This window comes from Xiphophorus couchianus, chromosome 3 (genome assembly GCF_001444195.1).
Source record: "Xiphophorus couchianus chromosome 3, X_couchianus-1.0, whole genome shotgun sequence".
Lineage (NCBI taxonomy): Eukaryota > Metazoa > Chordata > Actinopteri > Cyprinodontiformes > Poeciliidae > Xiphophorus > Xiphophorus couchianus.
This window is the reverse complement of record NC_040230.1, coordinates 21,026,105-21,044,676: the sequence shown is the minus strand read 5'-3', so window position 1 is coordinate 21,044,676 and position 18,572 is coordinate 21,026,105. Positions and strand designations below refer to the sequence as shown.

Below are 18,572 nucleotides of genomic sequence, written 5' to 3'. Positions count from 1 at the left end.
TTTCTACATTTAGTAGCTGTAAATGTAATACTTTTTTGATTTTGCTTGCTCTGGTAAATAAAAAAAATAAACTGGGTTGATAAATATAAGGATCGAAAAGTTGATCTAATCTCATGTCATCTTAGAACTCACTTTAAGAGCCAAAATATTGTTTCCCCTCTGACGTTTTGTCCACATGAACATGAATATTTAGCCAAACTCAATTTTATGGTGCCTTTGCAGTGGTTTCCTATATGTACTCCATTCACAAGGGCACTGAACCGGTTTTATTATTTTTTTTATTTCAAAGTATATGTTCATATAATTGAATATTGAATATCAATGACTATATCGGTCTGGATTAACCCACATTTTTCTTACTTGTCTCTTTCTTCCCATTATTCTGATGTTCCAACTGCTTTATGTGACATTTGACATAAACTTTCCATGAAGTGTGCGACTCAAGGGCAATTACATTCCATCAAGTGGCCCACATATATTACTGATATGCATGACTCTTAAACCGTAATAAAATAAAAAAAATCTTATGCTCTTCCAACAGACACAAAATGCTAAAATCTTACAGTCTAAAATTTTGACAACAGACCCGTTGTGCAAGTTTACACTTTATAATGTTTTTAAATTCAGTTTTAAATTCAGATCACACAGATTAAACTAAGTTAATGTTTACAGTTCCCCACTGAAAATTTTATTTAAATTTGTATGCACCAACAAGTACTAGTACACATTTATGGTTGTTATTTTTTCCTTTTTTTTTCAAAAACTAAACCAAACCAAAAATTATGATTTCAGAAAGATTTAGCTACTCGTGCTCTTTTAAAGGGCTACTTATGTTGTTTTGGTCTCAAATAACAAGCACACTTAAACCCAGAAAATAAACAAGCAGTAACCCAACAGAAATAAAAATTAGAAAAGGAGTCTGAAACTCACCTGACACAAGAACTCACATGTTTATACAGTTAGTGTTTTTAGTGTGCATGCTACACTTCTATGTGACCGCTTGATTTGCACAAGTGTAAATTGAGATAGGATAAATGTAAACCATACTTCCTGCAAAACACTGATGATTCACTTTTAAATCTGATGCAATGATTGCATAAAGGAAAATTTCCCCCATTCAGACATGTTGACTGGTTCACATTTGTAAACCATCACAGAAGACACCTGATCAGTGGAGGGAGACTTGGGTATGATGATTGTTCTCCATTTATCACTTGAAAAGATGCATATAGGAAACCAGATTGTGCAAAAGGAGCATTAGATGATGAGTTGTGGTTACATGTGCATGTCTATGTACAAACTTCATTTGGCTGTGACACAGTAGGACTAATTCAGTTACTCAGGGGTTGTGTACTGTATTACCTTGTAATGGCACAGAATCTCATTTTGCCCAAGGAGACACATCAATCTTTTGGATATACTGGGGAGATCAGTGTCTCTTCTGTTGAGTGCATGTGGAGAAAACACTGGAGGAACATTGTGTGTGCATGAGTGTGAAGTCTCAGGCATGTATTTGAGTGTTTCTGTGTTTGGTAATGGGGAAGAGTGAAATGGAATAAAATGTTCAGATCACTGGAGCTGAAAACTACCCATACATTGGTTTGATAAACAGCATGAAAGACCACTATAGTACACGGCTCGAAGAAGTTTGTGTTTGTGAGAGTGGGTGCATAAGAGAGAAACAGAAATCGAGAGAGAAAGCAAGCAATGGAGTAAGCATACAAGCGTGTGTCAGGGCTAAAATAAAGATTTCTTTTTTTTTTTTTTGAAGAGATGTGTTTGTATGTGCTGAACATGAGCTAAAGTGTAAAATCAAAGTAGATTGTGTGTACTGTGTGCATCCAAGCATTACAACAATCCTGCACATGTATGTACGTGATCAGAAATCCTATTGTAAACACTCCTCGCTCTGCTGTAATTCTACTTTTCTGAAGTAAATCAGAACATTCTCTCTCACTTCTGTTTTTGTAACTGCTTGGCAGAAGACTTTTCATTCCTGCTCCTTGAAAGAATAGGGTTACAACCAGCACTTTATAAAAACACAAGGTCAGGCAAAGAATTTCAAGGCAACTTGTATACAGCTTAAAAGTCAAGAAAAAAATTTAAGTAAAATGCATGTATTACTCATTAGTAAAAGAATAAAAACTCAAGATTGAAGCCGAGAAAGATTTACTGAGATTAGTTGAAAACTTTATGAACAAATTTACACCCATAATTACATCAGTATAATACAGCAATTACAGATTACAAATTTAATAAATCTATGATCAGAATAATAAAAACAAGTTATTGATCTGGCCATGACATGGAGAAAACTGTGAATTTCACCATAACTGTACCCTCACCTAGTGTACCTGCACTTATCAGAGTGGGAGCACTTAAAAAAGATACACAACAGTATCTATTGTTACACAAAATTAGTGACATCTCATCCCATTGTAACCCACAATGTTTTGGGGGTATTTTCAAGCATATTTGGTAAATAAACTATATGACATCAGCTAAATAATTAAACATTTAACCACCAGCTTCCAGAGTTTTCCTACAGTAGATGCAGTAGTTGCAATTCCAACTACAAGGCTTTTTTCAGCTGGGTAAACATTTCCAGAAACACATCTGCACAAATAAGTGAGGATGATATCTACTGCTCCAGTGTGTTTGCCTGGGTGGTGGATGAAGGAGTCCAGGCACCACGATGCAAATGCCAGAAAAGAAGCAGCTCACACAGTGGGGGTTTCATTGCCAACACAAATATATTCACTATACATTCTGACATACAACCACACAGACACTATTCTGTCTCTCTGCTGGTTTTGTTTATGTAGTGTCTGTTAGTGCATATGTGCAATTTGCTACAGTGACTGATGGTGACTACATAAATTAAACATTTGGCAGAAATAAAGGTCTATTAGAACTGAGCCACAAGTCTGCTAGAATTGTTTACAGTGTGAACATAAACTAACCACAGACCTGGAACAAGTAGAAAATAGTACACAAAAAGAGATTAATTCTGTTTAGTTTGAATAAAGCTTCCAACAATAGAATCATGCAATATTCAACACAACTTAATGGCCACATTGAATTATCTTTTCTTTAAGTAGATAAACATGGCAACATTAGAGTAAGAGGAAAAAAATCATAAAAAAACAACTTGAAGTGAATAGAAGGAGCTGAACAAAGAAAAAGGGATAAAATGTTGTTTGGGCTGCAAGGTTATCCATTATGTTTCCCGGATGGATTAGGCAAGTACTTCAGAAAAATAGAAATTTAAAATCTGGAATAAAAGCAACCCCAGAGAAATTAAATTCTTCAGTGTTTGTCTGTATTCATGAGATGTTGAAGTTTGCATTTGTGAAACATTTCTAAGCTCAACCCAGATGGAATCTGAAGGACATTCGCATGTCATGTTAAGAAATTAAGCACACGCTTTTGAAGCTCAGGTTTTATCTTGCAGGAAATGATAAATTCCCCTTTTCTCAACAGACTGCAAAATTCAATACAACCGCATATCGTCAACAGTTCACAACATGTCACATACCATCATTTGTCTGAGAAAAGTGAAGTGAAAATGTGAAACAAGGGTAGTAAAGACCAAGTGCACTCAATTCAGTAGTTTTTAGATTACCCGAGAGCAGCAATAACGTGAAGTAAATCGCTTGCTGTATGACCTATGACCTCTGTTTCTTGGATCAGTGTGAAACACTTCTGACCAGCTTATCTTTACAGCATTGATTTTGCTGATGGAAGTCTAAGAATAGGACACAAACGCATATTTATTTCCAAAAAGTTTTCTTCTTTTCAAGTGAAGGACCATGGCAAAATCTTCATTATATTTTAGCCAGTATGATGATAAGTTATTACATCTTTGACCTTCTGCATGGTCTGATTTCAATAATGCTTATGGTGTTTGACAAATTAATGATTTGGGGTTGTCTTAAAGGAATAGCTAGATTTGTTATCAGCAGTCATTACTGATCAGTAGTATCCTACCAAGAGGATGTTTTTGTGTTAGTTTCCATGCCTGTGATAAGCATTAAAGACTCAGATCACTAATTTCTGAGGTGTAGCTTTTAGGTTCTGCATCTAGTCTCGACATCTATGATTATTGACAATCATTTCAAACATTTTACAACCACCTGCTTTTTTGCTAATGAATAGTACAATTTCTATTGTTTGCAAATTGTCTCTAAAATATAACTGCTAGTGCGTTTTGTCTGTAAAATTGATTTACCAAACACCTAAATGCTTCAAACAGATACCACTGATCTGATTTGGTGATCTAATTTAATTACCAAACACATTGACTTTCTATTTATGACGTCAAATTGTACCACACATACTGTTTAATAATTTGCTGTTGAAATAAAGACAAGGTATTTTATATATTGAGCTACAGCCTATATTAAGTTAGAATCATCTAACTTACGTGATATATCTACAGAGAGTAGATATGTTTGCACAGGTTCAAGCAACACTGTGGCAATCAGCAGTATTTGCCCTTAAATTACTTATTTCAATCTATGAGCTGCCAGATCATCACTAGCAGCCTGTTAGTAATTCATCACTTGTTGAGTTAAGAAGAGATCTCAAACCACGAGTGTACTGTCAGTGTCTGTTACATTGAATCATCCGGCCTTCCTGTCTGCCCGGAGGATACACATGATGAAGATGGTTTCTGGCTTAGGGTGAGAGTAGAGGATCATTACCACCAGTGTTTAGCCCAACCTCATGCAAATGAACAAGATACTGACAGCCAGAAAAAGCAAATAAATGGAGAATGGGAACAAGACAGCTAATGAAATGTAACGACCTGTAACACAGTTAGAAATTGTGTGAAAGAAGAAGTGCATGGAAAAACGAAAAGCAGAAAAGTAGCTCACAAAAACGCTTATATACTGGCCTGGGTGATTATTGAGTATTTTGGGGCAAGAAAATATTTGATGCACATCAGAGTAAATAGAAACTTTTAACTCAATTCTAAAATAGAAAAAAAACAACAACTTGTAACCCAGGAACTACAAGTAAACTTTGAGGGATGAAAAATGCATTAAATCCCCCTGAAGAATATGAAATACTCCATGTTCTGGACTGAGACAGCTTCTACTTTTCTTATTGCTCTGCTGACATGAGAAATGTCATACAATGAATAAACAGGTCTGCACTCATTCAACTCAAACCTCTACAAGGTCTTGCAATTGGACTCTTAGTGCCCCTACAGAGCAGGTTTTTTGCTTTGTTCTTTTTTCACAGAGGAGAGCTGAAGTAGGGTAGCAGCGTTCAGTGTTGCAGAGTAATATTCACCAACAATGTGCTCTACAAAGTTGATTTTGATGAGTGTCCAGTACCAACAGTGGACATGGGAAGAAAAATTAAATAAAAACGTGACCTCAAAACAAACCCATGACGGAGTAGTTAATTTCTTTTATCCAGAAACGAGCACATCTTTGCAGAAAAAGTACACTGGAAGGAACTCCAACTTTAGTGCACTGAAGTTTTCTTATTATTGGATCAGAATGCGATATAAAGTAAATATATGACTGGTATCATACTGCGAGTTCCACATTGATCTATATAGCCACAGAGTTGCTGCAGAGTCATTTGCCATAGATTTCTGTACCCAAAGTCAAATTTCTTTGTGCCCACATGGAAGCAAAAATCTGTTATTCTGAGGTTTAACAACCAATAAAAAATTAAATATTTCATAGATCTGTCATAGATCATTGGAAGCTGTTTAGAAATAATTGCTAAAAAAGAAAAAGAAAATCATTTATTATTTGGTTTGGGTCCACACTGATCCTCCATATTCCGATCCAAGAGCCTAAACAGTGACACATTAGCATTTTATCTTGTAATTTTGATGATTATGGCTTACGGATAATGAAAACCCAAAATGCTGTGTCTCAGAAAATCAGAATACTATAGAAAATGTCATTAATGGAAGCTTATGGTGTCACACTCTAATCAGCCAATTAACTCAAAACACCTGCAAAGGTTTCATGAGCCTTTAAGCAGTCTCTGTCTGAGTTAGAAGACAGTCATCGACACCCTTCACAAGCACGGTAACCCACAAAAGGTCATTGCTGAAGAAGATGGTTCGAATACTAGCCAGGGGAAACAAATGTTGCATTCCCAGCCACTCATGAACCAGAGACAACGTCAGAGGCGGTAGGGAGAAAATAAACTGGACTATCAAATAAATTCTGCATTTTATTTGGAAATCAAGATCCCAGGGTATCAAAGAAGAGCAATGAGGGACAAAATCCATAATACCAGAAGTCCAGTGAGAAGTTTCCAATCAGTGTTAGAAATTGTGTGAATATAATTCCTTTTTGGGGTGCCGTGTCATGCTGAAGTTGGTCCACTGTGTTTGTTGAAGTCCACAGTCAATGCCGCCATCTACCAGTACATTCTACACCAATTGATGCTTCCCTCTGCATATAAGCCTTATGGATATGTTGATTTTGTTTTCCAGCAGGACTCTGCCAAAGATACCAAAAGCTGGTTTAACCATTATGGTGTTCTTGTTCTTGATTGGCCAGAAAACTCCTCTGACCTGAACCCTACAAAAAATCTATAGGCTGTTGTCAAAACAAAGATGAACTGAAGGCAGCTATCACAGCAATCTGGGCTTCCATTAAACCTAAGCATTGCCACAGGCTGATGGTGTCTATGTGCAAGCAAGCATTGAGTATAAGTATAAATAAAAATGTACACACTTTTCAGAAATCTGACATTTGTGCTTAAAACATATAATTTTGATCGGTCTAATTTGATATTCAGATTTTTTTGAAACACTGAATTATGGGTTTTCAAAAAATTTAAATATTTTACTCTTAATGAATCTATAAAATTACAGTTTCACTTTCTGAAATGACTGGCAAAAAATACTGGACTATTACGCAATATTCGTTTTTATATATGTACTAAAACATTTAATAAAACTACTAAAATGTACAAATTCAGATGAGGTTTTGTTTGGTTCTTGTATAGTTTTTGTGGACTGAGTCTTATACTCAAGCTTTTGTTAATGTATGTATGATATAAAGAGATTTTCTAATAACTGAGCTAATAGCTCAAGAGAAGGCTGATGATGTTCCTTTATTACAAAGCCAGAGGCTATTGAAGGCCTAGCTGGACTAAGTTGAATGTGTTTTCTGATGGGTGCTAAAATTACCTTGGTAAAAAAAAGAAGCCAATCTAATTTGGATTTAATAGGTGCAAATGAAATTAATATGCAATCTAATGAAACTAATATTGTGAATCAATTTGAACACAAAATTAAATTTTCATGGTTGGTCCCAAGTGAGATACTATGCTATAGTGTTGTGAGGATCTGCACTAATAAAGTGAATATGATAATAAAGAAGGTTCATCTGTCATACACAGACAGTGTGCAGAGTAATTTGAAAGGAGAAATGGGTTTTGTGCAAGAAAATTAATCTTCAGATAATCACTGTCTACACTGAAAAGTATTTGAAGGTTTTAGAAGTGTAACAAAAAAGTATTTTGTGTTCTCTGGTGGTTCCTTTTCACCTTGATTTAAACATTTTGTCAACTTCTGACTATTTTAGTTCATACAAAGATGAACTGATGTAGCAGTACTAAATATAAACTCTGAACACTTTGAGAAACTGAATATTTTGAGTCTGACTAAAAGTTAATAGCATATATTTATAGCAAACCTTTTTAATGTGTAGACTCAGCAACATAACAGCTTAAAAACAACTTAAAACAAAAATGATTAACTGGAAGTAGTTAACTTTCAGGTTTTCTGTGCACTAGAGTTGTGGAAAAGAATAAAGGTCTGTGGTGAAAGGTTTTTATTTTATACCCAGTATGACTCCTTAGGCACAGACATTTTTCTATCATAGCCAATAAACCTGAAAACTCCAAGAAAAGTTTCTGTCTTCTAACAACATGAGAAAAAAAATCCTGACCAGGCTTGGGTTACAATGTGGCATCAATCAGCCTTTTAAGTGTACTCAGAAGACTATACAGTTTTGCATATTATTTATTTCTTATTTGGTTAAAGTTTTTTTAAGGAAGGGATATATTTTGCCCTTTTTGTAAGAGGACATAACTTTTTCCTAGAGTTTTCAGGCCTAATTTCTATTATAGCAAAATGTCTGTACTTAAGGAATCAAAATGGTTATAAAATAAAATTCCATGTCCACAAATATGCAGACTCCTATTATTTTTCCAAACTTTAATGCACATAAAATTAACTACCTCCAGGTAATCCTTTCTGGTTTTAAATTACTGTTATGTTGCTCAGTTCAGCGATTAAAAAAAGTTAATGGTATATATTTACATCAAACCTTCTTAGTCAGATTCAATAGAAGAGAGGAAACCTTCCAAATACCTAGCTACACACAAGGATGAAGAAATTTCTTAATCCAAGTCATAATTTTACACAAGTATCTTTTTGTTTAACCTAAATTTGTTCACCTTTAATCTCATGTAAATTATTTAAGATTAAAGACTTTTAAGGACTGAAACTTCCTGCAGATGAACTCCAATCCAAAGGAAAACATCAGTTTGACATTTAGCAAGACAACATGTACAAGAAAGCTTAAATGATTCCACATGCTCATACAAAGACAAATTAGCAACAAATCAGAGAGAGGACACAAGCGCAACAGTTCTCTGTGACGCAGGGAGAGTTTGGGTGAATGAGTAATTTTGTAGATGTGAATACCATTTGCAACACAAGTATCTCTGTTTCAGCAGCTGACAAATATAACCAGTGATGTCACCACCATCTCGGGCAGATGCAATCAAAACAGATTTTCTACAAAAGAAAAGGCACATAAAGAACTCATTCTGTCTCATTTTTCCTCATTTCCTGACATGAAAACCACATCAAATTAGGGACACCAGTTTCAAAATACCCTGAACAAAAAGCTGCCTTTAGCTTACATTTTTAGTATTTAAAGGTCTATTTTGGGGGAAATTTAGTCAACAGTTAATTTATCTTGTCAATCAAGTGTGTAAATCCACTGTTTCACATGCGACATTGTAGTGTCAAGAGCAAAACATTGAGCTTTCTTTGCAGCCAGTTGGACACTCTTAGAAAAAAAAAAAAAAAGAGGGCACACAGAGCCCCTGCTGGATGGAGTCTGACAAAAGACTGACATCGGCATATATTCTCCGAGATACAGCGCAGCACAGAATGATTAACAACTCGTGCTTTGAGGTATTAAAAAAATAAATACAAAAAGTAAAAAACGATTACAAGCTTGATCTGCTAACCATATGTCTAGCTCCACAATAATAATTAGCACATACTTGGGAATCTGAAGTCTCCTCTATCACCTCCCTCTTTAAAAAAAATGTAAAAAAAATCCAGCATCCATATTTCAAGATGTCATTTAAACCCTGAATTTGTTGTTTGTGATGTTTTAAAAAGACATTCAAAGTAAGAGTGCTCAGATTGAAAATTATATCAAGAGATCTCTGCAGCACAAACAGGACCAAAAATGAGTTCCAGGGTTAAGAGTCAAGATGACTTAACATGATTGAAATAAAGATATAAAAAGGCATTTTCTTTAAAGAAAAATTTAAATGGAAAAGGAAACCATCTTTGAGGAAAACATGTTTTGTGAACCCAGAGCAGAACAGTTTGGGCGTAGCAGTGGAGCTTTTATAGGTTTGTGACAAGTCTCTTATGAAAAGGAAACGTGAATCTCAACTAACACTTGAAAGGTTTGTATGCGTCTTCAAGTGAAACCATCAGACATATCAAATAAATGTTAAAACAGAAAACAATCAGGGGTGTTCAGAGAGAAATCTGTTGAAAGAATGTTAGAAGTGAAGGTCTTCAATTTTTCAAGAGGACATAAGCATAGGCACAGATCTCACATCACCTTATGCCGACTGAAAGGTAGATAGTTTTAATTACTTAATAATGAATCCCAACCTAAAACAAAGTAAATACCATCATTATGACCTCTAATCTGACAGTACAAAAATAACTTAAAAGGTAGAACACAGCTGGTAGTAACACAGAGTAAACCCGCTTTGAGAACACAAAAATAATACAAATGGAATGTTTTTGGCAAAGACGCTACAGCATATTTGTTGGAAAAATTTTGTGTACCTGACAATGCTTGAGAAAACACAATGGATATCACAAAAGTCACCTTCGACTGAGGTTGAATTACAACAATATTTAGTAATACACATCAGACTTGCTGCGTCTAACCCTGAATGTCTCTGTAAGACTGCTGAGTAGGGGTACATCTAACTAGAGGGCTAAAAATAAAAACTATTAAAAATTATTGTCACAAATATAAAAACCCAGGTGGGAAGCAGGCTGGAATACAAAGTGAGTGGCTTATGACACAAAAATTGACGTAACCATAAATGCATAAGACACAAAAACAATTCTGTTAAATTCAGAAGCTCTAACCATGACAACAGCAAATGTAATTTACTATGTCTAAATTTTGTATCTACTGTGTTTAAAGCACAGTGTAAACATGCAAGCAGTAGAGGTCACCACAATACACACAACAAATTATATGTGTGTATGCGTCTGCAGCACGCGAGTACATTGTTCTACATGTTTCAAAATGTTCTGCCTTAGATGCTCGACATAGCTCAAAGGTTTTCACAAACAATGACCTAAGATATTGCACATATTTATTTACAAAAATGTTTGATATAGTTTCAGTGTTGATTAATTATAAAAGTATAAAGCAAAGAAACAAATCTTCATAAAAGCATTAAATGCATTTTTTTTTCAAAATAAAGACTTAAAATAAAAAAAAACCGGAAAAAATAGGCAATTGCTGCAGACTACTAATTTAAAATGCATTTTTGAAGAAAATTGCCCCTTTTTAAGCTTCCTGACCTGAGCAGCTGTCTTACATTAACAGAGATCCCCACATGAGAAATTTTGCACTAGAAATGGGTTATATGGTGTTAAAATTTCCCAAGCTGGCAAAGTCAGCTAACAACAGCTGGCACTATACTAAGACATTAAGTTGCTAATAGCTGATGTACCCGTCTAATCAAGAAACCCTGCTAAACTAAGTCATATTTATGCACAAACAGCTGACTGAATAAAATTGGCTTATTTTAGGCAATGCTTGCTTCACACAGTAAATGTGCGCAAAACAGAAGAAAAGACGGAGGGCAACTAAAGTATCAATGTCTCATTTAGACATTGGATTGGTTCCCAAAAAGGTTCTAAAGTACAGATTCATAAAAACAGTTTTTTAATATGTTGCACTTACAACATATAATGTGGGAGTTTAATCTTTTCCTTATAATGACTGGTAATAAATATTTAAGCACGCAAAGGTCCCCCAATAACAAGCATAAAGATGTACATTGATTAGATTTATTGCTACAAAGTCAAGCATCTCCAGCATTATGATAACGACCAGAGTAATCATAAAACACCAATTCTAGTTATATAGGTGTAATAAATAATGGGTCATGCCCTAAAGAAAAGCCCACATTTCTCTTTGCAGGTTGCTCACTCTGTTAAATGCTACTGTAATAAGCTAAGAGGGTTCAAGGGCATTAGTAGAAATTCCTGAGAAATTATCGAACTATCAAACAGAGAAAAAAAAGTACCGAAGTCTAAGGCTTCTTGGAAAGGAAAGAAAAAAATATTACAACTCTGGGATTCTGGGTTTAAACTCTGGGTTTTACTGGGATCCTGCAAAAATGCTGGGAATGTGTGTCATTTAGGTAAAAACGCATATTAAAAATAATCCTCTCTTTCCTAAAAGAACACAAGTAATATATCTGTAAAACATTTCCTTCATTTTGGTGGAGGGTCACCTTTACAACAGGCAACTGATGGGTTACCATCAGTAGAAGTCCAGCATCGTGGGATTGGTCTGATATAACCGTTTTTAACAAGGCCACTGTGTGTAGACCACATAGATTACAGAAAAACATGTTTGTGTAAGCGCAGTGAAATTAACCTATAAAAATGTGTCAGCATTTGTTCATGATAACATCTAAAAACAAGAATGTCTCCCTCTTTGTTCTTGAATTGAGAAAATTAGAAAATATATCTATGTAAATTATAAAACCTCCATGGATCGCTAAATCGCGTGTGAAAAGTAATGTCTTTTAAATATTTCAACAATTTATTATTTTATGGTAAAGTATTAGAAATTCAATAGATATGCATTTGACATATACAGCAACAAAAACTGTAATAAATAATATACGATATTCCAGCTCTAAAAATAAGTGCAACTGAGCCAGCATATCCCTCTGCTCCTATTACAGGAAAAAAGGTCCTGCACTTGTTTTCTGTCTATTAAAGTTCATTTGCATTTAAGAAATAGGATTATATGTAGATATGTATAGCCACATACTACACAAATCCAAAGCAAAGCCTGTAAATGGATAAAATTAGAGGCACAACAAACACCCCAGAGGAGCTGTGTGGCTGAACAAATAAAGCCGGAGAGCACCCAAACACACACACATACACACACAGTGAACTGTAACAGCAGGGAGGCACTGGAGCAGAATTCAGATAAAGCTGAATATTTTATGAGCTGTGTTGTCTGTTTGCAACTCTGCGTCCTACCCAGTGTTAATGGAGATGATTTCAATCAGAGGGTTCTTTCTAATCTTCGGCAAGTCCAATCTCGCACCTCCAAGTCTCCTTCCACCATCTTTCTTCTGACCCAGCAAGCGAACAGAGTGACCTGGTGACACATGATGACAAATCAAACGTTATTATGCTAAGAGTCTTAGCATATCAGGTAAAGGCAACTAAACATGAAAAAGATCATCATTCAATTATTTGGACAAAATTATTTTGCAGTGCAATTACTAGCAGAACGTGTACAAATGAAGGTTGTTCAAGATCAGAAAAATACATCAGTCACACTTCAGAAATGAAGGCTCACACTAGCTGTAGTCTGTCTTCATAGACGCTCAAACATGCAGTATAAGCAATCATGATTATTACTACACACTACAACCATATGTCCTGCAACAATCCCTTAGCTTCTATGGTAAAGTAGTCCTTGGCTTTGGCATGAATATATGCCATTAGCAAAAAGAGGAGCATTTTGAAAGATGTTTGTTACATCTTTAATGAAACTGAAAGCTGTCTTAGATAACATTATACTATAAAGCCTGAAAATCTTTAAACCTGAAACACATCATAATCTCAAAATCCCACAAACACAAATATTGTGAAATGGGTGTATGAGAATGAAAGTTGGTCAATGTCATAACTTACAATTTTGATCAATTCCATAAACAATGGAATAATTGCCAACCCATACTCCAAATATGTCTGTGCACAGCAGAGTGATGATGCTGGTTAATTCCAGAGAACGAATACATGTGCCAGCATTTTTAGTTTTCTAAATCTTATTACTTTTGTCTTGAGTAGCCTTTACATCATGTGTTTTTACCCAGGGTCAGGATACAAAACATTAAGCTTTCAATCTTCTGTGCTTTTAGCTTACTTGTGCTGGATATTTCTGTTTGACAGTTTGTGTTGTCTTGATTTTGGTCACAGGAAGTAAAATAACTACTACTTTATATTGGTCTACGGCAATGTAACAACTCATAATGTTCTATTCTTCCAATCTGATTCAAGGTAAAGACAGTCTCACCCTCCTAATATCTCACCCTGAGATCTACATCTCACCTAGGGAGATGTAGATCATTAAGTTTTTCTGTGTGCTTTGAGCACCAAACTAAATTCAAAGCAATGTTTTTGCTTTGGAAAGTATTTGACTTGACTTGAAAGACGATGCATTTGGGACATGAGACATAACATACATTGTGGTAAGTAGGGCACCAATTTGCATAAATTAATTCCTATAATTATTTTCAAGCTATTACAACTGCAGACAATGAAGGGTACACATGAATTAATGAATCGGTTCAATTACAGGTTTCTACACCATTCAGATTTTATATTAGGTACAAACTGCTTCTACAATATGATGTATAATTTTGGGGGCTATTGCAAAGTTACAAACATAATTGAAAATTCACCAATGTCCATATTTTGATGAGTGTAAATAAAATAATGAAGCCTCCTTACTCTACCATCTAACAGGGTACCAGCTGTAGGTGTGCAAAATGGAGGCACTGAGGGATGGAATTGTCTTCCTGTTTTCATCCGCTCTACATGAGTCTCCAGGGAGGGAGGGATCAGGCTGGGAAGCGCAGTTATCAATTGGTAGATAAAAATGACAATCTGCCCCAGTGGAGGACAAAGAGCCAATCAGTGAGGCGTGACTGCTCGTAATTTCCCAGAACAAGCAAGGAAATGAGTAATGTTCCCCAGTGGAAAACAGCTGAGACTTTGAGCACATTTGGCTGTCCTTTCTTCAAGATCTCGGAGTCTACGTGTAAGGATGAGACAAGGACACAAAACTGTTGTATGTTCATATATAATGGTAACTAGTCTATTTTTTTTATTTCTAACCAATTAAAAGCTGAACATATGAGCAAACCTCTCCTTATAAAAAGACGCTAAGGGTCTGACTGCTTTTAAGTGATATTTAATGGTAAAAATAAGGGTAAAAAAATATTTCAATTTGCTTCAAAATGCAGCATAAATAAACTACCCAAATGTATAATTAGTTGGGATATATCAGGAGAAAGCAATTACCTAAATTACCTTGGTGGTGGATGGCAGATGTTTCTCCAATTATAAAAATAAAACCCCCGAAAATGAACAGAATTTGTGAATGTGATCACAGGCCGAGACTCGAGAAATAATCTCAATACCAGCAGGGAATCACTCCAGGAATATTTCCAAAGCCTAATTCAATTTGAGAGCCGGGGCGTGCATAAATGAGGGGCAACAAATAAAATAGCCATCACGAGTTGCTGAACAAAAGAAAGAAAGCTTCCCCATTTATCATTTCAATTACAAAGCTTAGAGAGGCCAACTGTTGTGACATCACCACACAGAGGAAGACACATCATTGTGTCACATTTTCTTGATATTGATTGTGCTCTTCCCCATTCCTCTTGTGCACCTTTTCCAATCTGCCCTTGTTCCTTTCTCCTGATCATAAATACAAACCAACATAAATCTTTCTGTGCACTCATAAGGGCCCATTAAAATATTACAGAGAGAATGAAGGAGAAGGGTATACAGGTGAATGAATAGAATATGACAGAAATATATGAAAGATGAACAAGACAGCAGGATGGATGGATGAACAGAGGCAGATTTCTGAAAGGATGACCTGTCGACCTGTGTGTGATGTCTTAAGTGGTTGGTCCTGTTGTTCTCATTCCTTAGATTGAAAATCAGTGAGGAGGACTTAAGGGGGATGGGGACAGTTGGGAACTGAAGTAAATGAGGAGGGAGAAAAAAATGTTCTCATATTTTCCCAATCTAAACATTTGTACAGTGACATGTCTCCAACTGGAAAAGAAATCTGTTTAATGTTTTTTTTTTTTTAATTACCGTAATTTTTCTATTTATGTACCGTATTTTACAAACTAAAAGTCACACTTTTTGTCAAAGTTTGGCTGGTTCTGCGACTTAGTCAGGTACAACTGTATGCAACATCCTGCATGCAAGTAATTTTTAATGTTGCAAATTAAGAAAGACCTGTCTACAGAAGAAAAAAACATTTTTGCACTAGTGCATAATTCACATCAATTTCAAACATTATCACGAGTAATTACAAATAAGATCTCCTAATAGTTTTGTTATCCATACTAGTAGGAGATAAGCAATGCATATTTTTTTTTATAGTTGAAACAAACACAGCCAAATAACAGCTGTCCATTACATTTTTATAATTTCAAATGTTTAAATCAAAATCTTTTAAGTTGCCTTTGACTTTTACATTGGATTTAGTTATAAATTGTACAGCCTTCTGACCTTTATTTAATTCTTGTTACATTGGTATGTACCTCTATTTTAGGAAAATTTTAATGTAGATATTTGTTTTGATAAACTTTCATTCTGCCACCTTGAACTTGTTTTCTCAATGGTGAACATGAACGTAGAACCAAGTTATGCCTTGCGATGTTCCTTAATGCAAAGTGTTTGAAAAGAGCTTAAACATCAGCAAAGCTTAAAAGCTTTGAAGCTTGACAGGTACAAACTCCACACAGGTTCATCGGGTCGTTTTTTAGAGAGGCTCACAGAGCATTAAAAAACTCCTCTACATTTCTTCTGATCACTTTCTACAAATGTGAATACATTTGCTTGTCTTCTTATAGAAAATCTTAATTTCCTTTTCCTTATCATATGTACTTTATTTTCTTCGGCACTGACATTTGCAAACAATGTGCTTATAATGGTGAACCAACATCAAAAGGTTATGTGGGCAGCATTTTACCTTTACTCATACATTAAGCTGTCTAAGCTTTCCTACTTCTTTCTATTCCAACAATTTTATTAATAAAGCTTGGCAGTTTCTGGTCACAAAACAGAGATGTTGATGAAGGACTAATCTCCAAAACAAATGAAGAATGTTTAATTTTGTATTTGTAACAGCACAATTAAAATTATTTTGCCCAACTTTGGTGTAAGCCTCTTAAAACATTTTACTGCTTATTTAAAGTGTTTTCTTCTTCCTAAACAGAACTTCCATATTTATCGGCTGTGCACAGCAAAAAAATAAAAACAGAAAATCCAGCCATTTTTCCTTTTAGAGAAGTAAATCCTACAGTTGTCAATGTTTCATTTTTATGTACGTGCCAATGGGGTAAAAAAAAAAACAAAAAAAAAACTAAGGGTAGTCACAGCTGTGTCCACAGTTAAAGAGTAAATTAGCATCTGGCACAGTTAAAAAATCTATCTGTGTAAGCAAACTTGGAACAATGAAAGCCCTCTAACACCCACCAAACTATTAATGCTGTAAAATGGTTAGCAACACAAGACTGAGCAGCGGTAATTGTAATTTCTGCAACTGTATAAATTATGTCAATACTTACTAATTAAACCCAACTGAGGTTTAAGGCACTTTCACAGGCATAAAGAAATGATGTACACTGAACTTTTTTTCTGAACAGAATGGACAGTTTCACTGCCTAAAGTTCATAAAAACATAGTGTGTACTTCTGTCATGAGGAAAACAGACCTGCAAGCAATTCTGGCTCAGAAAAGACATGCAACTATTACCAGTTCATTGACGTTAGTATTTTAGTAGCCATTACGAAAGGCAAATCCCCCATCTTAAAGGGTTTATGCCCAGGCCTCCGAGACAAGAAAACAGCTCTCAGTTTATACGAGGTCATAAAGGACTGTAATGATACTGGGGAAATTGGTTTCTGTGGAGGAGGTGATGGTGGGAGGAGAAAGAGAGAAGGTAAAATGTGACAGAAAAAAAAAAACAGGATCAAAAAATGCTTGGAAGAGGGTGCAAATGGTAAATAGAAGAGAAGGGTTAAATCGGAAAAACCCTTAATCAGAAAGAAGGAAGGGGGGAAAGCATCAAATATGCATCCTCACATACGCAATAACTATAAGCAGGCAATTTAAAGGTGATGGCACATTTAAAAAATCAAGCCTTAGTTCAGCTGTCCTTCATTAAAATGAAGCCTGCAGTGCACACTGATAGACTTACACAAGCAGCTCAAACTCAATCTGTTCTTTATTAGAAAAACAGCTGGGGGTATATGACAGCTTGACTGGACTCCCTCACTGGAAACTCTCTGACCTTCATTAAACTGTTAAGTGCAGTGGTTCACTAACAGTTTAAATGGATGACCTAATCAGTGATATGTGAGCCTGTCAATAAGCTTAACACAAGAAACAGATATTTTTAACAAGCACCTCAGTCAGCTAGACCAATATTAATTACAAACACATTTCCCCATCATTAATCTTCAAAATTTAAGAATGCTGATATGCATTTGCTTAAAAAACTAAAAATGATCTCATGATAAAACACTAATGATTTAAATAGTATGAAAGATGTTAAAATAATGCAGAGTAATAATTAGGGGACTCTTCTTAATTCATGAGATAGTCACTTAAAACACTTTCTGCCCTAATGCTCTGTTGCGCAGTCTTCTTTATTGGAAATAGATAAGCAGTGTCTTGTAAAAAGTATTCATACAGCTCTAACCTTTTCATATTTTGTTGAATTTTTCCGCTAGTTTTCAACTGTGGACATAGTGTCCCAACTGCTTTAGGTAATGACTTGCAATGGTCCAAATATGCTTTGATCTAAACTAGCAGTCTCAAATCTTGTGGGTCCTCAGGGCCCACTGTCCTTCATGTTTTTAATGTTACTCCACTGCAACACACTGATTCATTTGTTTACATTATCTCCTTAGCATGCCTCGAATTGTTGTAGAACCCTGTTAATCACTCATTCATTTAAGCCATGTGTGCAGCACCAGGGAAACACCAATAATATGAACACTCTGGGGACTAAGGTTGAGGACATCTGATCACCTTGTAGCAATGATTGTATGTTTAGTTCTGCTTCAGCCTAAATATCTTTTGCAGCATCCAACAAGGTTTTTTTCCAGGATTGTCCTATGTTTAGTTCCACGTAGCCTCCCATCAAAACTGATCAGTTATTCTGTTCCTGCAGAAGAATATCTTTTTAGCATGATGCATCCACATCCATGTTTCACTGTGTGTT

General features: G+C 35.3%; 1 protein-coding gene across 2 annotated transcripts in view; it reads right to left on the bottom strand.

Moving 5' to 3' along the window:
- cdkal1 (CDK5 regulatory subunit associated protein 1-like 1) overlaps positions 1-18,572 on the bottom strand; it is a 190,543-nt gene that overhangs the window by 112,586 nt on the left and 59,385 nt on the right. For both annotated transcript variants that reach the window (XM_028013056.1, XM_028013055.1), the window contains one exon: positions 12,563-12,683. In XM_028013056.1, the coding sequence (XP_027868857.1) occupies positions 12,563-12,683 (121 nt within the window). The remainder of the gene's footprint in view (positions 1-12,562; positions 12,684-18,572) is intronic.